Here is a 27,986-nt window from a genome sequence, read left to right as displayed (position 1 = left end):
GATGCCGCTACACGTATACGTCATGACTAGATAATAAGACAATTTAGTGTATTTCGTGATACATATATATGTACTTTGCATAAATCGATTCTGAACCGATCTCTTGCAGCCAACGGATGTGCTTCATATAACCTGCTTCCTCTGTTCTAAATATAGTTCAGGAAAGACCTACGTATACATTAAAATAACAAGTGTACAATCGAATGATCATTCCCCGGCAGTGAACGTGTGTGGATCAAAACAGCGATCGGAACTATGGGGGCTGCCGGACAATTCCTCTTGTTAGTATGGAAGAATTTCACGGTGTCTCGTCGCAATTACTGTGCTACAGTTTTCGAGGTGGCGTTGCCAGTCGCCTTTTCCTTGTTGTTACTGATGCTGCGGTTGCTGGTGACCAGTGTCGACCACATCCAACCCTTCAGGTGGGATGGTTTCCTAGTGGACAATTTTATAGATGTCAACGGGATTTTTTACTCTCCTAACAACACCTCGATCAGAAATGTGATGAACGAACTGTCGGCTACTCTCGGGCAACACGTCAACATTACAGGTAAGCCCCTCCCCACCCCCATTCTCGATATCCAGGGGTTACGTTTAATTTTGCTCTCTACACCCATGGAATATTTCATGGCAAAATTGAAGATATCTGTTTGATTGGTCTCAGGTAAGAAAAACTGACCAATCGCTAGGCTGATACATGTCCTTGGAGAGACGCCCGACTTCAAAGCCTGTCAACTTTTACCGTTACGTGACCGTGAGATTCTTTTGATATATATCAAAGGACCGAACTAGTCTCCTTGTCTCATCAACAAGGTGGCGCACACCGATCCTTCAATTTCGCTATGACATATTCCAGGGGTGTAGAGAGCGAACGTGAGCGTAACCCATGGATAACGAGGATGCCCCGCCCCAATCTCCACGCAGAGTTACGGTCCTTGCACTACAACTCTGGGTAGAGATTGGCCTCGCCCCCGTACCCTCCCCCCTAAATTTGTTCAAGGACCCCAACCAGACCTTTGTCCCCCATCTGGAGTATTAGGGTCTGGTCAAGAAGTATTATGATACATTCGTTGTGACGAAACTCACAGGGCCATACAGGTTCTAGTCCTTGCGATAATCATGAATAGTAAGCAGCTGTAACAACACCACGTACAATCAATCGGGAACCGTCGGCACTTTCCGTAAACGAGAAAATACGGCCGAGTACAAAACCCGGAATGCACTCAGATGTGAAGAGATTTTTTATGAAGCTTTGTATGTATTTATTATTAGGTCATATCTCTGTCAATACAAAATACATTTTTATTCAGAGACCAGCATAGGAAAGATAATTTAATACCCGTTACAATGGTAGAAGTTATGTTGAGCAGTATTTTGAATTAGAAGTAAAAGTGGTGGCCGGAATATCCACTATGAAATAAAAATGGCAATATTTTCAACAGTTATCGTTCAAATAAATACTCATATCTCTAATAATACTGAAATGATATTTGTTCGGAGACCCCTCTAACCAAGGGAATTTAACACTCTTTACGATGCTATCAATTGTTTGAACACATCTTACATATTTATCGCAAAAGTGTGGCCGGAATGGATCACAGTCGTATGAAAAATAAGGAAAATTATCAAACTTTCTCGTAAACTTCTGTCTTTCCTGATCCATAACTCGTTAGTTACTAAACCGATATTTGTTCGGTGACCACTCTAGACAAGATAATTTTATACTCTTTAAGCTGATATTATCGTTATTTATATACATTACAAATTCGATGCAAAAGTGGTGGCCGGAATGAACTACTATGAAATCTGCGGACGCCATTTGAAGACAATCCACGCTAACACATTTGCTAAAACAACACGCCACCTGCATGGTGAATAGCGACCGGTGTATATACTTCAACTAGGTAATGGTCAATTAACACCTTTAATATTCTAATGGTCGATGACTGTTCATTTACAAGATTTAGCTAGAATTCTATAGTCAGACGAGAAAGATTTCGACGAGACAGTCAAACTTCTACCCTTCGCACAGGGTGGTCGGGTGGTGCAGTGGTGTTTTGTTTTCCTATGAGAAAGGTTTGTGGAAACGAGGCGGGTATTATGTTGAAAGTTGACCTGGAATGGGCTCTGCCAATCAATTGAGTATAGAGTGACCTGCATGGAACACCGAAGTATTGTGTGCGAGTCATGCGATCAATGGTACAATACAAGCTGTCAAAATATCCATAGTAATACTTACCAGGACCTCAATGATAGCATGGTGAGCTGGTATTGTATTATTTGTGACCAACCAAATTACAGCTCAATAGCTTATGATCTACATGGCATCAGCACATCAAACCGTTATGACACGCTCAATAACATCATGAGTCCCACATACGGTAGCAACATAAGCAATGATATGCCAAATAGACCCCTTCACGCCTCGACACCTGTACGACGGAGAAGCAACATGGCCAATCCAAAACATGTAAAGCCCCTGCGATTACTAAATGTAAATTTCAGTCAGTGAAAAATAAGCAACATCTCTTCATAAACCTACTCGAAAGTTCCAAGCCTGATGTAATATTCGGATCAGAAACATGGCTTGATAAAGACTCGGAATGTATGACAGATAACTTTAAAGTTTTTCGGAGAGACCGAATGTCAAATATGGATAAGAAAGGGGGTGGGGTACTCGTCGCAATAAGATCAGACTTTGTCAGGGATGAAGTAACAGACCTCACCAATAAAGAGGACCCAACTGAATTAGTTTGGGCTAAAGTACAAATTTCCGGAATGTAATCCCTATACCTAGCTTCCTTTTATAATCCTGAAACATCAGATGAGATTAGTCTAAAGGGTCTAGAAACATCACTCAGGAACGTCACATCTATAAACAATGCCCAAATCTTGCTAGATGGGGATTCAATTATCCAGGCTGGGACTGGAAAAACAAAATCCTAAAAACAAAAACAAATCATCCCAAATTACACTTTTATTTTGGTAACCTATTGGACGATATGGGTCTTACACAGATCGTAGAACAAGCTACAAGGAAATATAACACCATCGACCTGGTAATTACAAACATACCAAACCAGGTTATAAGATCTGAGGTCATGCCTGGTATATCAAACCATGACTGTGTCTTTGTTGAGTTTAATTTAAGCCTACAAAAGGCTAAAACTATTCCATAAATAGGATGTAAATCATACATGGGAACTCTTCAAATCAACCCTCTGTGATCTCATAAAGGACAACATACCTCATAAAACCATCGAACCCAAACCTAGTCTACCTTGGGTCACTCCTGGCATTAAACACTTCCTCAGGAAAAGAGATCGACTCTATAAAAAGGTCAAAAAGTCTGGTAATCTGAATATGAGGACTAAATACAAGGCTCTAAGGCAAGACATTTAAAAGAAACTCAGAAGGTCATACTTGCAATATGTTGAAGGCATTCTTACCCCACAAGAAATTTTATATATAACAATATTTTAGTGCCTCCAAAAGATTCTGGTCATACATAAAGCATAAGAAGACCGACTATAACACACAATTCCAGTCTGATTTTAGCCCAGGTGGTAAATTATCCTCTGACGAATTCCTTAAAAAATGTAACATCCCATCTTCTACCCAGTACCCTATTATGCCAGAATTTGATATCACTCCAAATGGCGTACAAAAATTACTGCAAAATGTAAAGAAGCTGGACCTGACGATTTGAAGCCCAAGATCTTGAAAGAACTCTCTTCTGAAATTGCCCTTGTCCTCTCTATCATCTTTAACGAATCTCTTCATTCTGGCACAGTTCCCTCTTATTGGAGGTTAGTGCATGTCTCTCCTGTCTCTAAATTAAATCCAGAAAATTGCAGGCCAATCTCTCTCACATGTATTTGTAGCAAACTTCTAGAACACATAGTGGTCAGTAACATCATGAACCACGCTGACAAACATACTAACATCCTTTGCACACTCCAACACGGTTTTCGAAGGTCAGTATCATGTGAGAGTCAGCTCATTGAATTTGTTGATGATGTCAGCTCCAACATTGACAAGGGAAAACAAACCGACGTCTTGATTATGGATTTTTTCAAAGCTTTTTACAAGGTTTGTCATTCGCTTCTTTGTCATAAGCTTCGTCATTATGGTGTAAACGAGAAGGTTAACACCTGGATAGAAAACTTCCTGGATAATAGGAAGCAGGCTGTCATCGTTGAAGGTGTGTGTGTGTGTGTGTGTGTGTGTGTGTGTGTTAGCATTATTGATGTGAAGTCTGGTGTTCCCCAAGTCTCGGTTAGTGGCCCATCCCTCTTTCTATTTTATGTACACGACATTCCTGTTGGCCTAAACTCCACTGTACGTCTATTTGCAGATGACACCATTGTCTATCTTACTATAAAATCACCATCTGATGACAAATTATCTCTGTGGGAGAAAGCATGGGAAATGTCCTTCCTTCCCGACAAATGTAACGTCCTTTCCATCACCAACAACAAACACCAACAACATCACAAATGCATACTGCACGGAAAGGAATTACAACTCGTAGACAAAGCAAAATATTTAGGTGTCACTATACAGTCAAATCTCAAGTGGGAATGTCATATAAATAACATCTGTGGGAAAGCCAACTCCACCTTGGGCTTTTTCAGAGGAAATCTAAAGATAAACTCTACGTCTGTTAAGGAGCGGGCATATAAAACACTTGTCAGAAATCTTGTCTGTTCATAGGGCTGTTACAAGATTAGAAGGTAAGATTACAAGATGTTTTGTGACTGTTTTGAGTTTCACGTCCTCACAAAACATTGTTTGTTTCAGGAAACATGAATAAAAACATTTTTTTCTCCGTTTTTTTTGGTGTTTTTATTCCTTTATTCAATTTTGAGAAAGCCCGGTCGGGCTGTCATAAAAGAATTTACAAAATCACCAAACATACTTTTTCTGACCAATTATGTTTATTTTCGTTATATTTTCATGCCCTTTAAATAATTAAATATGATTCGAATTTGGTTTTGATACCTACTTATGATTTTCGGCGCGTTCGAATGGGTCGTTTAAGTGCATTCGAGTGAGATACACGTTTTAGGGTGGGAGGTAAACATTATGCATATTATTTGTCCTAACATGGCCATTCAGGAACTATTCTAAAATGTCATATCACTGAAATGTCATAACTTGGACACATGAGCGTGACACTCCACGTGTCACATTACACTGCACGAGCTTAACAGTCCTTATTGTCATCCATTTAAAGCTTATCGTCGAAGTAAACGTTTTGAAGACTTTGGTTTGTCTCGATCAGGGTACAGAACCCTTAACCTTCCTCGCTTGGGTGAACTTTCAACACTAAGACCAAGAGCGTTGTATTGCCTATCAAGGCATAAGGAATGAAAGAAGACAGTAAAAACAAAGGGCAAAAATGATCCCAAATATTGCAATGGATGCTGAATATTTCTATGTAGAATTATCATAACCTACTGACCAGTTAATCAATTAGTCAATGTTCTCTATCGGAGGCACTTCGACTTACAATAAAGAACAGTTTACGGTAATGAACCTGTCCTGGGCCTGTATTGACGAAGTCGTTCACGCTACAGCATGGATTTTGCACTCAAAACAACTTTCTTGTATCTCACTTTAATCATGTCAAAAGACAAAAAAGTATAAAAACATTTAAAACAGAATTCGGCTCTACGTCTCTTAACAGCTTTTCCAAATCATTGACAAACTAAGATTAGGAGAAGTTAGAACCAGGACAAGAAATTAGGCTTGAACACATAATACATGCTTGAGCATGAGAACAGTTTCAAGAATACGGGCCCTGGCATCAGTATTTACGTATCACAATCTAGAATTGCTCGTGACACTTGCTAGATTTGACTTGACACATCTTGACAGAGTCACATGTGGTGTAGGAAACGTTTATATTTTTAGTTAGACCATCTTATGCTGGTTCTCATTTTACTGTAAGACTATAGAACTGTAAAATTCAGTTTACAATTTCACTTCCCCAGGCTTTCCAACCTCCGCTGTCGCCGTCAGTGAGTACGAACAGAATCCAAAAGAGGTATGGGCTGTTATAGAGTTCGATGGACAATTTTCGGGCTCTTCACTGCCTGCAGACATCACATACAAGCTCCGTGTGGCCACCTTACAATTGGGGGATGACCGTTAGAAAACAGATCGAACCTATCAGTTTTTTCAGCAGTTTGGACCAAGGGAACAATACAGCAATTATTCTGGAGATCCATGTAAGAATCCATCAACAGATGAGTAACAATTTGCTTGCCAATCTTGGGCAACAGTCACCGTTCATATCAATAAAAAAATCATCATTTAAGATGATTTCTCCTAATAATTGTGTTTTTTTTATTTCAGTTTGTAAGACATACACATTACACGAATTCAGCATCTAGTTAAGTAAAGCTGTTAAATAAATAAAATGGTTAAGTCATCAGATGACGTTGATAAAGGAACATTCTTGCTGACAAATTGATACTAATTTATGTGATTTTTGAAACATATTTCATGTTAAATGTAAACTAAACATCTATGACTAAACCATCAACCATGTACTGAAACTGATCTCTCTCCTTCAGACTACCGGGAGAGAGGTTTCCTTTATCTTCAGTACGCCATCGATAAAGCCATCATAGACCAAAAGAGCCCAGGGAACGGCCTTGGAACCAAGTACACAGTGAGTCTCCGAAAGATGCCCTACCCGCCCTACGTGGAGGATACACTTCTGGTCGTGCTACGATCAAGTCTGCCGGCCATTATCCTCTTTGCATTTATTGTGACAGTGTTCCAGACCACCAAAAATATTGTTTATGAAAAGGAGAAAAAACTCAAGGTGAGTAACAACCCACAATATCAGATGGGAGAAGCTAAACACCCCTTGCATCTAGAATTGAAATCCTGGTCGTCCCGATCTAGTGGGACACGGTGTGTTCCATGTCTGTTACAGAAAAACCATGTGAAGGTAAAACAGATGTCACGCTGGTTAAAGACTAGCTGCTTCTACCTTCTCGGCTAATTTCTCTTTGGTTCATTCGATACAGCGAAAGACTAGTGAGACAGAGGTATCGGGTTCGAATTCTGGCGGAGGCATTGGAAAACTGATGACCTCTATTTCACAGATGTGATTTCACACAGCACCGATGGATCAGGGTATATATTAATCAGGTGTCTGTATCGGTAATGTTATTGTTGTCATATGTTGAGAAAATCATTAATTTGAACTCGGTGATCGGATGGGAGCAATATACGTTGCATCACGTGTTTGGTAAAGGAACTTTATACTTTGACATTTCCGTTTTATAGCAAGCGTCGTAGTTTGAACTTTGGATTTGTTATAGACTAAATTTCTTTCAATCTAGGCTTGATATTTTGCAGTTTAAACCTGTTGCTTGGGAGGCAACGATGAATGTCGAATCTTTTGTTTGGAGGAGACAGTGAAGCTGAACCTCTCTTCATCAGGAGAAGACAAAACTAGTGAGATGTTTGAATCTTTTGTTTGCAAGAGACGGGTAAGCTGACGGAATGTTTTAATCTTTTTCATTTTCAGGAGACGATGAAGCTGATGGGATTGCACCCCATCTTGTATTGGTTGTCATGGTTCACCAAAGTGTTTATCTACATGCTTATCGCTTGCTTCTTCTTCACTCTGATGATGGCAATCGACACTGGTGATACCGGAAGTGTACTGCCGAAGTCATCGCCCACTCTCATCTTCGTTTTCCTCCTCCTCTACACGCTAGCAATCATTGCGTTCTGCTTCATGATCGCGTCCATATTCAGCAAAGGTAGATATACATTTACATTCAAGGCTTTACGAATGATAAAAAGCAAGATTTGATTAATTAACTTCAGTAAAACCTCCATACAAAGCCCCTCGTTTCTTTTGCCACCTCGCTTACCGCCAATATAGTTCAGGGTCCATTTTCTCTTTTCATTTTCCTTTATGTTTATACTTTATTTCTATATACTTAATTTATTGCCAAAACCCCTTACAACGCCTAAGTTTGTCCGGACAAATAATGGCAGTATTGCGAGGATTTACTGAATATGTGAATGTACTGAGCGTAATATGTGCATATGGGGGAGGAGGGGTATACATTGAAGAGCTGTACAATATATAGAAGTAGGGAAGGATTTTTTTTTTTTTTTGACATCAATGAATATTGACGCGGACTTGGTTTTATGTGGTTTTATTCATGCATTTGTACATTTACACAAAGAACTTGATTACCTGTACATTTTCGGTCTGCAATTTACTAACGTTATACTCGACAGCCACTTCCGTTGTGAATTTCAGGTCTGTATTTTACTAACGTTGTACACCACAGCCACTTCCACTGTGAATTTCCGGTCTGTAATTTACTAACGTTGTACTCTACAGTCACTTCCACTGTGAATTTCCGGTCTGTAATGTACTAACGTTGTACACAGCCACTTGCGCTTTGAATTTCCGGTCTGTAATGTACTAACGTTGTACTCCACAGCCACTTCCACTGTGAATTTCCGGTCTCTATTTTTCTAACGTTGTACTCCAAAGCCACTTCCACTGTGAATTTCCGGTCTGTAATGTACTAACGTTGTTCTCCACAGCCACTTCCGCTTTGAATTTCTGGTCTGTAATTTAATAACGTTGTACTCCACAGCCACTTCTGCTGCCTTCGCCGCAGGTATCCTGTATTACCTGTTCTTTGTACCTTCGTACTTCCTGTCCGATGAGTACGACACTCTGAGTCGGAGTGTGAAGCTGGCCACGTGTCTGCTCCACCCTATGGCCCTGGTTTGGGGAGTCACTACTATCACCATATACGAGGGTACAGGTAAGTCTTCTAGATTCTTCCTTGGCAAGTTCTGGCTATATTTTATCAGATGTATACAAAAGCCCACCTGTAACGTTGTTGGGATCGATACCTCTAGTTATGGGAACCGGACAACATATAAAAATATACAGCAACATACATTTGAGTTTAAGAAAACAAAACACCTAAAACAATGCAAAAACATGCTCGAATGCATGTGATGAACAAGTTTCATATTTGAAATAAATACCTTAAATGTGTTTTTCCTAAAATATCGATTGTTTTGTGAACAATTTGAGAACTGATCATCTGAGGTATCCCAGTAAGATCAAATACCTTAAATGTGATTTTCCTAAAATATCGAATGTTTTGTGAACAATTTGAGAACTGATCATCTGAGGTATCCCAGTAAGACACAGTAGGTGATTTTATTAGCCCTTGGGTTATAGAACCCATCGGCAAATACATACAGTAATGCAACATGGTTAATACAAATATGTGTGCAAAACAGAAATAAAACGTTGTACATACAAGGATTCTATTCAATCGAAAGTGTGCATCATGATGACACTCTACGATACTTGTAGAGTATACACAGCCATAACGTTCTAATAACGTTACAATGAGACAATATATGTATATCTATTTTAAAATATATTGTTAGTTTCACGAGTGTAGACAGAAGGTATTCGATAATGGAATCGTAGTTTTGGCGCTGAAGACATATTGAATTCATCCTCGACTTCGGATAAATAGTACAGGGTACGAAGTCTATTACCTGTAACTGTCCTGTTGTACTTACCTTTTACAATGTTGAGATAAGGAACCTGAATTCTATACTTACAGATGATATACATAAGTAAGTAAGATTGTAGTCCAAACGTGTCAACAATAAGCTTATACAAAACACATTTCGGAGAATAGTTAAAAGAATTATTTAAGCAATGATTATGAATGTTTTAGCAAATCCTATAACAGATCCTTTTCAACAGAACAGAACAACATTGCTGTCCTCTACTTCTACACTAGCGTCCGTTGCAAACTTGGCGAAGCAGGTCAAATCATCCCGGCATGTCGGCCAGTCCCTCAGTGACAGTCACACATGTCGAATGCTCCAACAATGAGCTAGCCCCGTTGTCACAGTCGGTCGACATAATAATTCAGTCAACAGCGTCTTTTAAATCGTCATATGGTTTCTTAGGAAACTTCACATTCCACAGACACACTTTCAAATTCCATTCACCCATCTCGGTGACATTCCAACCGCTTCGTGGCCTGATGAGCTTAGCCGCTGCACGACCGTTGTTTATCGGTCAGCTACCATCGCGAACACGTACTGACTTTTTGTAACTAAAATATCTTAAAGAGTATTTTTGTTTCGAATTAAGGTCTACCGTCAATGTTTAACATAATCAATGCTGATATGCAAATCAAATGATTAAAAATAAGCAAATTGGAACTATTTGTTTATTGGTCAACTGTGTATTTCGTCACCATTGACAACGCATCATTTTTCCCCGCGAAAAAGGCTGTTCAATTTGTGTTGTTTTCAGGACGGTGTATTGCTTTTTCTTAATAACAAATAATGAAAATGAATATAATAGAACGTAATTATAAAGTTTGAAATGCATCTTTTTAACATTTATGAGGGTATGCAACACAGTCCGTTCAAAAATATTCTCCAAGATGTAACGCGCATCCTGTAATATAATTCAACGGAACTGTGTTGCATATCCTTATGAATGTTAGAAATATGCATTTCAAACCTTCAATAACACACATTGCTTCTGATGAAAAAGTTAATAAAGCCCGGTAGAACTTTATGCAAGCTTGTCAGCAATAGAAAAGTGTCTCATAAGACCAATCCCAATATTTGCTAAAATATGCATGACTTATGCTTTATTTGGTTCTTTGAACAGCAAATTAAGTGTCGAGAATAATGAAATTAGTGACGTCACAAAAGAGATTGATGACGTTACAATAGCAAATGTTGTTACAGTCTTGTCACAACATTTGCCTTCTCAATATATTGCAATGGAAGGATGCAGAGCAAATGTAAAGGTTTAGTTATAAGTTATCGTAAAGACCCTGGTTACCGACATGCTGGTCGTTCCAGACCCTACTGACTGGGGTTTTACATGATCCAGATGTCTCTGCTGTCAAGCTAGCGATAAAGGAGTTACAGAAGGTTATCTTGACGCGAATTAGAAATGTAGTTAGTTATGTCAAGTAAATTCAGTAAGTATTTAATCACAAGAAGTTGTAAAGAGTAAAACGGCCCAGTTCGAAATAAACCACGAAGCGGTTACAACATTTCTTTACATTCCAAATCTTCTTTACAAATTTTAAATATATTTTTGCGAAAATCTAAGCTGGGCGAAATTCTCCAATTTCACATTAATAATTCAGAACATAGCCAGCCGACATAAATGTCAAACAATGACAGTCTAGTTTTATGATTAAGCATATGGTCTTTGTCTGTTTACACAATATAATCTTGTGTTTTTGCCTTGTGATGCAATATTGCTTTCGGCGAGTGCAAATATGCCATATAATGAAATGTAAGGCCGACATAACGAAATTATCGACAATCTCGTCGGATTGACAGTACCAAACTTCATTGACAGATATCGTTTGGATTTCCTAAGATCAACGATTTTTGTTTTATTGACATTCCCGTTCACAGTCCATTTTTTTGTAAACTCCGTATGAATACAGTTGATCAAATTTGCAGATTGGCAGGATCCTCTGAAAATAGGACATTGTCATATGTATACACAAGTTTAGCATAAGCAATAGATACATTGCGGGCTGAAGTTATCTGTAGGTTAGTTATGGGGAGTTCGTTATTTATTATAACTAAACCGCTGCCAGCATCCTGACATACTTAATACTAATTCATTGAAAAATTAATCACTAACCACAAACACGTTAATCATTGCGAGTTACTGATTTAAATTTGTGAATCGAACAACTAAACTGCTACCAACAGCGGATTCACTATTCAAGATTGTGACTTTCTAATTCTGACCGCATTGAAAAAACTAATCACAAATTATGAACAGGTAAATTATTGCGAGTAACAGATTGGTAATAACTTAACCACTGCCAGCACGGATTGGTGATTCAGTCAACTTAACCGCTGCCAGCACGGATTGGTGATTCAGTCAACTAAACCGATGCCAGCACGGATTGGTGATTCAGTTAATTTAACCGATGCCAATAGCGGATTATTGTAGTTATTTAGATCAGTAAAGAAATAAATACACATACATTTTTGTATGAATAAATATTTCAATTCCTTCTCAAGTTGGACTCAATGCAACTACATGTACCAAATGTAACCTGTTTCATTTGCCGATGAATTTGACCAGATTAAAATTGCCTGTTCGTATGATTTCGCGAAGAGTGATAATTTGATTGACATGTTTCAACAAAGAAGATGCCAGTTGATTAGATTTTACATTTTTATTGAAGCTACACAAGAATCGTTCAAACAACCAAAAACGATCAATCAACAAAAATAATATCAGCTCACGGTTGCTAGCGGTAGTGACAAGTCATGTACTGCCCTAGAAATTCTACCTCCAGCTACCCATTTTGCCTCTCGTGTCAGTATCAACCCCGGTACAAATAGAAAACAACGTAGATCCATGTGGTCCCGTCTTCTCTGAAATGCAGTCGAACAGCCAACTGCCATGTCAAATTCTTTCGTCCTTTCAGGCCACGTTTGGTGTCCTGTGTAATTCGACATTCAATTATTGCAGCTTCACATTCAAAAAGATGTAGAACCTTGAAATTAAGCGGCTCTTCACTTCGAGCTAATAAAAATATGGCTACCGTAGACTCGCAGCTGAGCCTGCACACTGCGTCTATACATTATTCCTTCCGCGATGACGCGTCAGAAAATTTGATATGTTATGATATCATCAACAAAAACAAAATACGCCATTAAAATATGGTTTTGTGTTTTGTTTCTGCATAATTTGGCTGTTTTGAACTATCAACGTACACCATCATGTTGTATGGTGGTCTTTCAATGACGAACTATATTTTTTTACATTACGTCAATACGTAGACTTGCACATGCTCCAGAACCTAGGACAAACTATCAGAATGGACTTCACAAGTTCCAGTAATTGAAAAAATAACTCATGTTGATTGAAATATAAGGTTTTAATCTTGCTTTGGTCGATTTCATGGGGTGATGAATTGAGTTGGCCTTGAAACAAATTCAACATGAACTGCAGTTCAATAAATTTGTTTCAAGACCAACTCAATTAATCACGCCATGAAATCGACCAAAGCAAGTTTCAATCCTTAAAAAAATGAAAAAGTCGACAACATGAGCAACAATTGTACCGTCATGATATCAAATTTTCCAAATCGCTATCGTACCGTTTGATTTTTAGTTGGACTTTTTGAACGTATTTGAATACATCGGCAATATCTTCATCTGAGGGAGTTGTGTCGCCAAATAACATATTAAAATAATTATTTACTGTTAATTATGTATATTTGTCTAGGAACTTGATACTTTGTGCACTCAAACAAATAATTATAAGCGATCTCTACTCGATCACAACTGCAATACGGACTCCGAACAAGTTTTCAGTTGTATAAATGTTCAAGTAAGTTTATTATGAACTCTATTGATCTTCAACCTAAAGTATGGATCAAGATATATGTTCACTGTAACTTGCATATAACATTGCTTACTGACTATACTGTGCCCCAAGACAATTCTGGTAACTTACAGCATCATATCCTTGCATGTGTAATAAAGTTTAATTTGCAAAGTGTGTCATTAGATGACGGTGTATATAAAGATTACCCAATCGCAACGAAAGTTCGAGGGGATATATGATTCCGCTCGTACGTGCGTACGTACGTATGTTACACTCTTTGTCATCGCTCTACCGACTTCATTTCTCAACGTAATTTCGCGAAACTTCATATGACAATACCTTGAACAAGTTCGCGTTTCCGGTTTCTATGTTCAAGGTCAATGTCACTTTATATATTAGTCTAACTTTTTCCGGGAAATTAGAAAAAAAAAACTTTGTCATTGCTCTATTGACTTCATTCCTCAATGCAATTTCATGAAACTTTATACGAGTGTTTGGTATAGCAATGCCTTGATTAAGTTCGCGTTTCTGGTTACTGTGTTAAAGGTCAAGGTCATTGTTACTAATTTTAGAAACAAAACTTTGTCATCGCTCTAGCGACTTCTTTACCTCTTACATATGTCAAAATGTGTGAATGCGAAGGGATGTGTACCACTTGTGATACCTTGTTATTTATCTTAACTTGTGCAGTTTACCAAGAAATCCGTCCTCTAGGTAGAGGGGCATTTATATAGTTCTATGAGAAATACCTGTTATTGGTTTTTATACGTGTAATGAGTAAGCAAGTAATTTTGAATAAAGAATCCGCTGCCGGCAACACCTTTGTTACAGCCGTTTAGTTATTTAAATCACCAACTCGCTGTAGGCAGCAGTTTACTTAGGAAAATCAATAACTCACACTAATTAACCTGTTGTTGGCTGTGTTCTGAATTATGAATGTGAAATTTGGGAATACCGCCCAGCTCAAGTTTTTGCAAAAACACATTGATTTTTTTTTAAAGAAAAATCTATTACATTATATATAAACGAGATTTGAACATGATTTAAACCTCAGATGAGTGTATCCTTAAGTGCACTTTATACACAAATCGTGGTTGTTCACTTGATGTATTAGACAAGCAAGATAACCGGACCATAACCTATTGTTAACAGGTGCCGGTGCCCAGTGGACCAACTTCAGCAGTCCCGCCACCACGGACGATAATTTCTCATTGGCCTTGGCTATGGGCATGCTCTTTCTGGACTCGGTCATCTGCTTTTTCATCGCCTTCTACCTTGATAACGTCAAACCTGGCGAGTTTGGTGTTCCCAAACCTTGGTACTTCTTGTGTACGGTAAGAAGGCAGGAATCCAAGATGTATGTTAAATGTGAGATGTATATGTCTATATTTTTCACATTTAAGCGCAGATATTTGATATTTGGAGGATGGAAATTCACTGAGCTTATGCCATGACGCGGCATCCATTGTCCATCCGTAAATGTTTTGTTTTAAACGACTTCTTCTTAAAAAAACCACGAAAGGCATGATATCTTATGATTGAGACCGACAAAATGTACGAATAAAGATTACATTGACCCACTTTAAAGGTCACAGAGGTCAAGTAAGTCTGAACCTTCGAACTACTTCTCCTGAAAATCCGATAGCCAGAAGTCATATTTGACCAGTACCATCCTATGATGAAGGCCGAAAAAGTTTGCAAATAAAAATGACCTTAGCCGTCTTTCAAGGTCACGGGGGTCAAAAAGGTCAAAACATTCAAACGACTTCTTCTGAAGATCTGGAAGGCCTAGATTCATGATACTTGGCCAGTTTCGTCCTATAAAGGAGCACAACAAAGTTTGCGAATGCAATTGACCTTGACCTTCTTTCAAGGTCACAGGGGTCAAATAGGTCAAAATTTCAAACAACTTCTTCTGAAGATCTGATTGTCCTAAAGTCATGATATTTGTCCAGTAGCATCCTATGATGGAACCCGATGAAGTTTGAAGAATAAGTTAAAACGATAAATAAATAACAACAAACAAAACTCTTCAACACACTTCTGAATATCCGAAACGTGTCAAACCCTGCTCCTATTCACCCACCAGGATCATGTGTTTGAGTTAAACAACATTTTCACATGAATGTGCCCTTGCCCTACGTATACTTTCAAGGTCATAGGGGTCAAATATCTGTAAACCTTTAACCGCTTCTGAATATCCAATGAACCTAACTTAACAATATTTGGCCAATAGCTCCATGTAACATAACAAACAGATGAGCGATAGGCCCTCTTATTTTCATAAATAGTTTTATGGTTATTATCTCCAATGTTCACACGAATTCAGGTAAAACATGTGAATGGAAATGTTATATGGTATATTTTAATAGCTTATATATCTTTATGCTTTTGTTATTCTAGAACAATACTTTTTTTACATGTACTGTAAAGCCCATATGGCAATACTGCAAAATAAATAGGGCGTTATACGGGTATTTAATAACACTATTATCACCTATTATTAAATTAATGCTCACGCACAGATCTTTCCCGTGCATAGTAATTTTGTGTCAATTCCTGGTTGTTCTCTTAATCGCAGTTGAGTACATTCGAATCTAATACAGTTGTTTCTGATTTTACCAGTACATTATATCGAAATCAGTTTGTTACCCTATTGGGAAAGTCTTCGAAATTGATGATGTTCATTTATAGATCACAAGTTCGTTATTTTCAGTGATAATACTGTTTAAGCCTACAGCTTATATAGGCTAACTTACATTGAACCAAGAAGGGTACATGATTTGATTAAGATGAACTAGTGCAAAACTCAAATAACACAAGTTCTTTATGTGCAAATATAGTCTTGAAATTTTGTTTTATTATGGGAAGATTCTAGGGATATCACACAAGACGTAAAAATAATGAACTTAATGAATAAGTATGCTTACAGTAGATTTAGGCATTATTTGCGTTTACTACGTTATTATCAGGTCTTATTCATGTTTGTATACATATTATAGAAAACCTACTGGTGCGGAACAGATAGAACGCAGGATATGCTTGATGTCGCTACCGGTCACGTGAGTGAGGATAAGTTTGAAGGCGATCCTGCTGACCTCAACATTGGCATTAACATCAGTCACCTTCGAAAGGTAATACCCCGTCATTGTGGAAGTGTGTGTTAACTCATTCACCCCTGAAATTTCATAATGAACTATACCAACCTTTGCATTGGAAGAGTTCAAATATGTCCTCAGGGTTGAATGAGATTACAGTTTACTAATACTACATTGTACTAATTAAAACTGTATAGTTACTATCAGCGCTAGGGAGGATAAGGAACTTTGGATAGCCAATCACATGAACTTCATTCATCATATGAGAGCAATCTTTTTTGTATTCACTCCCAAGTGGATGCATGATTCCTTTACTTTTACCCTGTTCACATCTGGATACTCCAGGCTAGGTGTTACACTCACTTTCTCTTTCTGCACCCCTGCAAAATGTCAAAGCAAAAGGCATGCGGCTAGCTATTTGATTGGTCTCGGTTAACAAAAAACCTGACCAATCGCTTTGTTGATACCCGTCATTTGAAGATTACAGAGGAGCGACACACGACTTCAAGGCCAGTCGATTTTACCGTTACATTTGTTTGACATACATTAAAGGGTCACAGTTCTCTTCTTTTCTCATCCATGAAAAGGCTCACGCTAAACCTTCGATTTTGTAATGACATGTTGCAGGGGTGCAGAGAACGTAAGTTAGCGTAAACCTGGTGTATCGAAGATGCCCTGTTACATGTTATAGGCGTATGAATGAAGGTGATGTGAATGAGTTGGAGTCCAACACATCACACATTATCATTTTACAAAATATAGTTATGTATTGTAAACGAATGAACACAAAGATTGGTTTTGTATTTGTAGGTGTTTGGGAGTGGCAAGAAAAGAAAGGCAGCAGTGGTGGATACTACACTGAACATGTACGAGGGTCAGATCACAGCCCTATTGGGACACAACGGGGCGGGCAAGACCACCACCATGTCCATGTTGACAGGTACGTGCAAATCGTGTGTACAGAAACTTAAATAGCACAATGTGGAGGAACATAAATGTCTAGCGTGTTTTATTGATTAGGTGTGTATGTTTTCGCAGTTGTAAGAGTATGGCTGTCGTAAAAATGTCCCTATAATGCAGTATGTATGGCAGTTGCCCAATAAATGCCAGCTTCTTAAAGGTCTCCCAAATTTAAAGCATATCAATTGTTCTGTTCTCCGCTCTATCTACCATATCTGTAATATTAGAACTTCAAATAAAAATGAATCCCTCTGTCCCTCCCGACATCTATGGAATCCATTTGAAGATGTGAAAAGAATGAAAATTTATATCAAAAGCTTTCCAAAGCATATGAAAGAAAGCTGGCCAAGAAACCCTTTGTTACAAAATTGATGTATTTGGACACAAAAAAATAGTTTACCTAGCCTGAATACAGTTAAGCTACAATCAAACTGTTTTTTCTGTATACACGTACTCATTTCATTCGGTCTTTTTCTTAAGCATGACCTCAGTACAGTTGTCAATGTGATAAAAGCAAAGAGGATAGGAGGTCCCTGTTTTATGTGAAATGTCTTATTGTGCTTACAGGATTTATACCTCCAACAAAAGGAACAGCCGTTATTAACGGCTGTGACATTCGAAAGAACATAGAGGGTGTCCGGAAGAGCCTTTGCCTTTGTCCGCAGCACAACATATTGTTTGATAATCTGACTACAGCGGAACATCTGTGGTTCTTTGCTAAGGTAAACAATATCCTTTTCAATACTTTGTGAATGGTCTTTCCAAAAGGCAGACGTTATGTGCATTTGTCAGTTTAATGCCAGGATTATAGTACCTACATGTATAGCCATTGCTGTGTACTTGTCTGTGTTCCCAAAATTGAACTATATGTACCTGTCCAATAAATGACTGTACCTTTCTGTTCTAAATATGCAATTATTGACATTAATTAAATGCGTATTCTATTGCAGTTAAAAGGCTGTCCGGGAAATCTTCTGAAGCAGGAGATATCTGGAATGTTGAAAATGTTAGGGATAGAGAAAAAGGCGAATGTTCTGTCATCGCGATTGTCCGGTGGTCAGAAAAGGAAACTGTCATTGGGAATAGCACTGATAGCTGATTCTAAGGTAAGGCCACAGAAACCAGCATTGTATATAGTTTCTGTTAGCAACTGAAACATTTGTCTGTTAACAACTGAAAATTAGGATATTGTTCTAAATTTCACTCGGGTCTATGTATAAACAAGAAATTGTTTAACTTTCTGCACACATTCACGTAAAAGGTCGTCATACTGGACGAACCCACCTCAGGAATGGACCCGGCCGCGCGAAGAGAGACGTGGGAAATCCTAAGGAAATACAGGGAAGGCCGGACTATTCTACTTTCAACTCACTTCATGGACGAGGCTGACATTCTAGGCGACCGAATCGCAATCATGGCCGAAGGAGTCATCAAGTGTTGTGGTACCTCACTGTTCCTTAAGAAAACCTATGGTAAGTCTGAGGGTATATTTTCAGGAGTATGTATACACCATTTATGTCAGCAACACAGAATCAGTAACATCAAATGATATAACAATTAATTATTGCTATGATTGAGATATAGCAATAGCAATGTTTTTTATTCGGGATATTTCATTCCATGTGTTTCTCTGGTGTTTTCATTTTTGTATCATACCCAGATGCTTTCTGCATGTCAATGAAGATGCAAGGTCAAAACCTGTAATGTCAAGATAAACATGATATGATGTTGACATTGTTACCTTTCAATATCCTGAATCATGTTTTCGTTTAAACGGTTGAACCAGTTGGACCACAGTTGTTCGTTTATGAAATAAGGTTGGACCTAGTAATCTGATGCTGCTTTCAGGCGAGCATTGACAAGCCTTGCAAGGCCTGCATAAACATTTGCAGGTCCGCCAGGATTTATATCCGAAAAAGTTACATTTAAAGACGGTCGGACCGGTTTTTCGGCATAAACGAACAGGCCTCAGGTGATTATATTAAATTGTATTCCAGTGTATTGAGGAAATCCCTTTGTTAGTTGGAGATCCCTCAATGAAAGTGATTTTTAAATGATCCTCTTTTGATGCGTTCTTATAGGTTCTGGGTACCACTTGGTAGTGGTAAAGTCAAACACCTGCGACGTGAATGGACTGACTAGCCTAGTAATCAGCCACATTCCACGTGCCCTAGTGGAAAGCGACATCAGTGCGGAGTTGTCCTACGTTCTACCGTTTGAGGAGTCGCCAAAGTTTGAAAAGCTTTTTGAAGACATCGAAAAGAACGCTTCCTCTCTTGGCATCAGTAGTTTTGGAACAACTGCTACCACAATGGAGGAAGTCTTTCTTAAGTGAGTTAAGTTACATTTGTCTCCTTAAAACAGTGAACTAAACATTCTTATGTTGTGATACGTGGCATATCAATAAAGAGGTTACACTTTCAATTGGTTAGTGACATCATTCGTATCAAGTTAGTAAAGCGATGTCTTTCTATCAATTTTTCAATAAGGTGACATCATCATCGTGACGTAATGAATTGACATCTTAATTATCAACAGACTTTTCTCAAATAAGACACAGTATTAACATTGAGATTGATAATGAGCATAGACAATACTATTACCTTGGACTTGGAGACGATATCGTATTTTGTAGTGGTATTATTTTAGATCATTCATGATATCAGTAAAAATAATATTCTTGGAGAATTTAGTTTTTGCGGTATGATAATAAAGTTTGCATTCCTAGTGCTGATATTTATTGTACATTTGACAATAATAGATTTGAAAGGCACCACCAATATAGTTTGAAATTCTTTTTTCACGTAAATATTATTTTTGTCCGGTTTTTTTTGGAGAAAACTTCCATTTATGCGAATCAGTCGCTATATTGTTTACTTTGGGAATTATATGAATAATTATACTATGGAAAATGGCATTTTCAGGGTGGGTGAAGATGGCAGATCAGAGGACGAGGATGAGAGCGAAACAGGAGAGAAAGGTCACACGAGCCACAGCTATGTGGGAGACAGACAAGCTATGGTGATGCAGTCCACCAACAGTAGAGGTCTGTCCACAAGTATGTCGGTGTTCTCTCGTCATCGCATAAATGGATCTATTAAAACAAAGCTCCTCTTGTGTATTGAATAAAGGGGATATGTGATATATAAAACTATACATCGAGGTTCCCAAATTTACACCTTTAGCTGTTTATTTAGGAATTGTCCATTTCGGCTCAATTTGTGCATATTGGATCTTAACATACGGATAGTAACACCAGGGGGTCGGAGACCCAACGTCCCTGCAAGGAAGTCAGTTCCATAGTGGCGGTAGGGATCCTGGTACGTAGGATGTAAATCAAACATAAGACTTTTTTTACGGGATTCAGTGGTGCTGTTGCTCGTCATTTCTATTTTCATTAACACACGGATGATAGGAATGAATTTTCTTTGCAATTTGATTTTCATTTTTTTTAATAAATGTAGGTCGGTTAGCTTGTGAGTATATTTTATGTCTACTGAGCGTGTCGCGAACTTGATAAATCAATTGAAAAATGATTATGGTTGGGGAGCAACATCACCTTATATACAATTTACATTGTTTCTTCTGAGATCATAGAATTATGCTTTTGGTATAATATAATATTCTTAAATATGTTTTCTTTTCTCAGATATTTACGAGACGTTTAACAAGAATACCGGTTTAAAGAGAACTTTCCAACAGTTTTACGGAATGTTCGTGAAGAAAGCCATCAATACCTGGAGAAACAAGGTCGTGACCCTAGTACAACTGATACTGCCTGTCGTATTCACCGTATTGGCGTTCCTTTCCATACAGAATAGTCCGGGCCAGGACACCACCGCTGCAGAACCGGCTTTGATACTTGACTTGGCGCCTTTCAAATCAGATTCCATTGTTATGTATAAATCTGGCGATAATCTGGATCCAGAAATGGTTCAGATCAAAAACCATTTTACGAACTTGTTTTCCTCATACTCCACTGAGGATGCTAAAGATTTCGACACCTTGGAAAAGGCGTTTTTATCGAAGGCGAATAGCATTGGCATTGCCACCTTCAATCAGCGGTACATTGTGGCAGGCGACTTCTCGAATGGTAGTGCACCACTGACGGCCTATTTCAATGGGCAACCTTACCATTCCTCGGCGGTGGCGCTGTCTTACATGATGAACGCCCTATTAAGGGGGATAACCAACTCCAGCAGTGATTATATCACAACAATAAACCACCCTCTTCCGCCCACTATCTCCGATCAGAGCGACAGGGCTAACCGCACGGCTTCCACCGGGGGATTTACTGTGGCCCTGCTCGTCTTGTTTGGGATGGCTTTCCTGTCCACAAGCTTTATTCTGTTCCCCATCAAGGAACGATCCACTGGTGCCAAGCACCTGCAGACTGTAAGTGGCGTAAGTCCCTTTGCCTACTGGCTGTCCAACTACTGCTGGGACTTGCTGAACTACTTGTTTGTAGTTTGTTGTATAGTGGTGGTGTTTGCGGCGTTCCAGTCGCCAGCTTACGTAGAGGGCGGTCGAATTGGCCTGATCATTCTGGTGTTTTGTATCTACGGGATGTGTTGCTTGCCGTTCGTTTATTTGCTGCACTTCCCGTTCTCCACACCGTCGACTGGTATGGCGACCATCACCATCCTCAATATTATCTCGGGTGAGTACATTTGCTGGTTTTTGATGCAGAATGCATGTTACACGTACAAGTAATCCTTCTAAAATAATTGTTTGTTGTGAACATGGCTATTATTGCTGTGGTCAAGTACCGTCAAACTTGCTCGAGACACGTTACGTCACTTTCAAGTTAACACTTCCCGTTGCAGTCAATGATATCCTGAATTCAATAACTTTCTCTCTTCAATAAAACTTCCATTTTCTTCGATTCCCCAAGGTTATGTATGAGTACAGGTTGGATGCTATAATTATAAAAACAAATAAGACATCGCTATCTTCTATGTGTTTTTAATACAGGTATGATTGCACTGTTGGCGGTGTTTATCCTTGAGCTACCTGGCCTTGGGACCGAGGACGTGGGCAAAGCCCTGAAGTGGGTGTTTACTGCTCTTGTGCCACATTTCTGTCTGGGGAGGGCTTTGAACGACATTTACGTTAACTACCAAGTCACTCAGACCTGTGAAGAGCTCCAGTATCGAACAGCATGCATGTTAAACAATCTAGGGCCTTGTTGTTCAGGTAATAATTATCTATCCACATATTTAAAATTGATACAAAAAAATGTTTGTATCTGGGACGGTTTTAATGAATTTTCATTATTCCCTAAATTTTCCCTTTGGTGTGTTAACACTATGAAATATATTTTCATGTACTTGTAGGTTGCACAGCAAATTGTCTTCTGTTCGATGAGAGCTACATGACATGGGAATCTCCTGGAATACTCAAGTATATCGTCTTCATGGTCATCCAGGCCGTTGTTTTCTTCGTTTTCGTCTTGGTCATAGAGTATGGCGTACTTGGACAGCTCATCTACTGCATCTGCAGTAATGGCGGAGCATCTCATTCTGACGAGGAACACCTAACGGGCGTGGAAGAGGATAGCGACGTTAAAATGGAGAGGGAAAGAATCTGGAACTCGCCCCTCACCAAACTGATGGAGAGCGACGCGCTCATCGTCAAAGGTCTGTCAAAGTCGTACCGTCGGGTGAAGGCCGTTAATGGGATCAGTGTGGGTATTGCCAGTCAGGAATGTTTTGGGCTGCTAGGACAGAACGGCGCTGGAAAGACCACTACGTTTAAGATGATAACTGGTGATGTGTTCGTTGATGACGGGAACGCCTACCTGAACAGTTTTGATGTGAAGCGCCACTTGAAAAAGGTACAAATGCATTGCCTTACGTTTTCATTAGAAAATAGCTCAAATTCTATCTTCAATTGCACACAGATGCTTCCGGTTTAATGTCACAACACATAGATTCCGGTATAAGCAGTCATGGTTAAGTTTTGTACAGACATTTCCAATAAGTACAGATAAACAAGTTACGATGAATGAAATGTTCCTTAATTTATATAATGACTGATTCAGTGATGCTTACATGAAGTTTGCTTAGGAACGCTTGTAGGCTCGAAGGTCAATGTCTCAATATCACTACACAGATGCCTAAGTATCATTATACCATGTCATCGTTGACTGAATACTTTAAGTGGGAGAAGTATTGCTCCGCAGTACATTGTAACAACATGTTTGTGCAGGAGACTATTGATAGCATACAGATGAATGGGACTAACTTATGTTTTAACATATTTATGGAGCTAACTGAATAAAAGATTTCCTTTGAAACTTTCCTAATCGTTTGATGACTGTTGAAGCAGAATTAATCAAACTTTTATTTTTAAAAAGTATTTCTATAAAATGCATTCTGCTTCCGTTTTAATGTTATATTTCAAGAAAAAGACATTGCATTTATATATGGTATTCATTTTGCATTACTAAGTTAACTGACGTCTCTGTTTTATTTCATAGGTCCAGCAGAATCTTGGCTACTGTCCGCAATTTGACGCCCTGATTGACCAGATGACCGGCCGAGAGACGCTGACCATGTACGCCAGGCTTCGCGGGGTTCCAGAGAACCGTATAAGAGACGTAGTGAGCGATATGATGAATTCAACGATGCTGACAAAATACGCTGATAAAAACTGTGACCAGTACAGGTAAATTAAAGAAATGTGTATATGTGCAGTTCATCACATGCACAAAATGTGCGGAAAACTTTACCATGCCTCCTGTGTACCTCATCAGAGGGAAGAGGAAAGTGGAAAGGAGGTTAGAGTGGGAAGAAGAAGAGTGAGAGAAAAGATGTTAGAGTGGTACAGAGAGAGAGAGAGAGAGAGAGAGAGAGAGAGAGAGAGAGAGAGAGAGAGAGAGAGAGAGAGAGAGAGAGAGAGGGGGGGGGGGGGGGGGTAGGCGGGGAAATAGAAGGGAGAAATGGGTGAGAAATAGTTTGATAGAATGGGTGAGAAATAGTTTGAAAGAATGATACAGGAAAATAGAGTAGAGAAAGGGGAGAACAATGGTTTGTTATATGGTACAGGGAAGAAGGGTAGATTGCCAGAAGGTAGGCTGGGAAAAGGGGAGGGAGAAAGAGGAGAACATAGTTTGATACAAATGTAGAAGGGTACAAGAAAGAGGAATAATGGAGGGGAGGTGAGGAGGGAGAGAAAAAGGAACAGCGGGGAGAGAAAGAACGATACCAAAGGTACCGCGAGGAGAGGTAGAGGGTAGGAGTGGGAAGGAATAGGCAAAGGTACAGGGGAGAGGGGTAGAGTTTAATAATAGGATGAAAGAAGGAGAGGAAGGGAATGAAGAGGAAGAGTAAAAATGGTAGAGAAGATTGGAGAAAGGATGAAGAGTAGGAAGGGAAGTTCAGAGTAGAGTGGGAAAGGTGTAGAGTTGGGAGGCGTATAGGGATAATAGAAGGCAGGAAAGAGATGTAAGGAGTAGGAGGAGGTGAAATGAGGAAGGTAGAATACATTATGTTGAAGGGGAGAGAGGGAGGGACTTTAGAACTGGAATGAACAAACAAGCAACAGAAAACGGAGAAGAAGAATAGAGCTCAAGGGAGGCAATCCAGTCGTACTTGTATTTGGGAAAATATCTACCATGGAAAAAGGCGATTCTGTTACCATTCCAATTTTATTGTATTTGATACCACAACACAAATTTACACCAATAGAGGGTATTTTACACTGATCATTGTCTTTTTTCTAGTGGTGGTAATAAAAGGAAGTTAAGCACGGCCATCGCTCTGATCGGAGACCCGCCGTTTATATTACTTGACGAGCCGACAACAGGAATGGATCCTGGTGCTCGGCGGAAACTTTGGAACGTGCTTTCTGAAGTCAGAGCCAGAGGAAGGACTTTGGTGCTGACGTCACACAGGTAGGGAGGAAATTCATGAAATACTGCTACACTGATTTCGTAATAGACAACTATGGTTGTATAATAACTAACATGTGAAATATCTACCCTGTGCTATGCTAGAAAAACAGGTTTCTTGAGAATTCGGAGAGATTTTCCGCATAGAGTGAAAGTTATGTTTACATGAATAATTTATGTACAAAGTACACTGCCCCATACCCGAGTAACGTGTTTATTATCTCAAAATATCCTACAAAGTGCAATAATTATGTATTTATCTTATTTCAGTATGGAGGAATGCGACGCACTTTGTACCAAGATTGTTATCATGGTCAACGGGAAGTTTGTCTGTCTAGGTAGTCCACAACATCTAAAGAATAAGTTTGGACAGGGCTACACGCTCACTGTCAGACTTGGAACGGCAACAAATGGCAAATCAGTTTCACGGGATGACGTCAAAAATTACGTGATACAACATTTCCCTAACACGGAAGTGTTTGATGACTTGTACCAGGGCTATCTAACTTTCCAGATCCCGGACTCGAATGTTCCTTTGGCTAAGGTATTCGGTACGATGGAAAGGGTGAAAAATGATTTCGGAATCGGGGACTACTCGGTCCAATCAACAGCTCTAGAACAAGTCTTCCTGGCCTTCACCAGGAACCAGACATCAGCAGACGACAAGAAAAAACGAAAATGTTGCTGTTTTTCTTGTTGAGTTAATAGTTGAACCACAAACTTTTTTTTCGCAAATTCATGATGTATGCTATATATATATAGAGTTAGTTCAACATAAGTTCACTGTTACATCAGCAACAAACGACATGGGGATTGTTTTGCACTAGCTGTGTTATTTGAGTTCATGAATGAACTGGAACAAATGAAAAGGCATTAAACACAGTTGACATACATTTGTACCTGATCAAAACTGAGGTTCAGGCGGTGCTGATAGATCTAGGTAAACAAAATCCAGTGCACAGATACAGTGACTTAGATGTAATTACTGGCATAGTTATATCTACTAATGTCACCGTGCAATGAAGTTGTGATGCTGTATACTACGTACCAGTGTTGAAAACTGGAGTTTTGATGCAGTAATGTTGTACACTGAAATAGTAATGTACATTGAAGCATAGATGATGTAATAGTGCTGTACACTGACGTATTGCTGCTGCATCGTTATTATCATTTCTGTATCGGCAACAGGAATGTTAAACTTATTGTCATTTAATTTAATGCATTAACACGTTATATGAGATGTCACTTGTAGATCAGGATATCGATGACGTCATTATGTTGGGACTAGCCTATTGGCTGCCATAAGCCTGTGATATTGTGTTATATATCAGATCATTTCAAAGAGTCAGGGTTACGTTTTGTGTTCTAATCGCGATATGTTCGATGAATTTTTGTATGGTACAGTGTGATACAAGATAACAAAAACGATATTATTAAGACGAACTTTAACTAAAGAGCAGACAAAGGGGCGTTACTCTTTATAAAAAAAACACAGGTTTTGAAGATTTTAATGGTTTTTCATCACGAGAGAGATTGATGATTGAATCTGTTTGTCAGTATCACATTAGAGTCGACCTCAAGATAACGTTTATGGAGTAATCAAAACAAGTTGTTGTTGTCAATTCACCGTCGTGATGTTTGTAATGTTATGTGACTAACTATGCTTAATCGATTTATATTTGTGAATCTCACTGCGCTGTTGATAAATCACCATTCCCCCGGTGCGTAGGTAGTGTTAATAACCGGTACCATCCCCCTCCCCCGGTTTGTAGGTAGTGTTAATAACCGGTATCATTCCTCCCGGTTCGTAGGTAGTGTTAATTATCGGTACCATTCCTCCCGGTTCGTAGGTAGTGTTAATAACCGGTACCATTCCTCCCGGTTCTTAGGTAGTGTTAATAACCGGTACCATTCCTCCCGGTTCTTAGGTAGTGTTAATAACCAGTGCCATTCCTCCCGGTTCGTAGGTAGTGTTAATTACCGGTACCATTCCTCCCGGTTCGAAGGTAGTGTTAATTACCGGTACCATTCCTCCCGGTTCGTAGGTAGTGTTAATTATCAGTACCATTCCTCCCGGTTTGTAGGTAGTGTTAATTATCAGTACCATTTCTCCCGGTTTGTAGGTAGTGTTAATTACCGGTACCATTCCTCCCGGTTCGTAGGTAGTGTTAATTATCGGTACCATTCCTCCCGGTTCGTAGGTAGTGTTAATTATCGGTACCATTCCTCCCGGTTTGTAGGTAGTGTTAATTACCGGTACCATTCCTCCCGGTTCGTAGGTAGTGTTAATTATCAGTACCATTCCTCCCGGTTTGTAGGTAGTGTTAATTATCAGTACCATTTCTCCCGGTTTGTAGGTAGTGTTAATTACCGGTACCATTCCTCCCGGTTCGTAGGTAGTGTTAATTACCGGTAGTGTGACTGGACTATTTTCTTTCAATGTTTATGTTTTATTTTACATTGTACATGTAATGTTTCATTTTCCTTAGTAAAAACACAGTATTATAAAACTGAAATCTACACCGATCATGCTATATATATAGAATCTAAGAGATATTATATTTTTTTATGTTTAAACTTTACGTACTATTTTGTCAGTGCTTGC

The 27,986-nt window shown here is 39.0% G+C and overlaps 1 protein-coding gene across 1 annotated transcript; it reads left to right on the top strand.

Moving 5' to 3' along the window:
- On the top strand, positions 1-27,766 carry LOC110443851 (ATP-binding cassette sub-family A member 3-like). Its single transcript, XM_021488279.1, has 19 exons — positions 1-550; positions 6,000-6,236; positions 6,585-6,838; positions 7,553-7,790; positions 8,649-8,822; positions 14,582-14,763; positions 16,432-16,563; positions 17,338-17,467; positions 18,055-18,209; positions 18,438-18,593; positions 18,749-18,959; positions 19,569-19,818; positions 20,412-20,545; positions 21,137-22,147; positions 22,462-22,683; positions 22,824-23,323; positions 23,969-24,156; positions 25,214-25,384; positions 25,652-27,766. The coding sequence occupies exons 3-19, from the start codon at positions 6,698-6,700 to the stop codon at positions 26,079-26,081; spliced, it is 4,425 nt and encodes a 1,474-aa protein (XP_021343954.1). The 5' UTR covers positions 1-550; positions 6,000-6,236; positions 6,585-6,697; the 3' UTR covers positions 26,082-27,766.
- The last annotated feature ends 220 nt before the right edge of the window (positions 27,767-27,986 follow it).

The sequence above is a fragment of the Mizuhopecten yessoensis genome, unplaced genomic scaffold (assembly GCF_002113885.1).
Source record: "Mizuhopecten yessoensis strain PY_sf001 unplaced genomic scaffold, ASM211388v2 scaffold716361, whole genome shotgun sequence".
In the NCBI taxonomy this organism is placed as follows: Eukaryota; Metazoa; Mollusca; class Bivalvia; order Pectinida; family Pectinidae; genus Mizuhopecten; species Mizuhopecten yessoensis.
This window is presented reverse-complemented; position numbering and strand designations above follow the sequence as displayed.

Bases quoted from the DNA above. Each gene is read 5' to 3' on its own strand.
- LOC110443851 (XM_021488279.1), top strand. From the start codon at position 6,698: ATGCCCTACCCGCCCTACGTGGAGGATACACTTCTGGTCGTGCTACGA. The intron at 6,839-7,552 runs GTGAGTAACAAC...TTTCATTTTCAG, and splicing joins AAAAGGAGAAAAAACTCAAG to GAGACGATGAAGCTGATGGG. The intron at 23,324-23,968 runs GTACAAATGCAT...TTTATTTCATAG, and splicing joins TGAAGCGCCACTTGAAAAAG to GTCCAGCAGAATCTTGGCTA.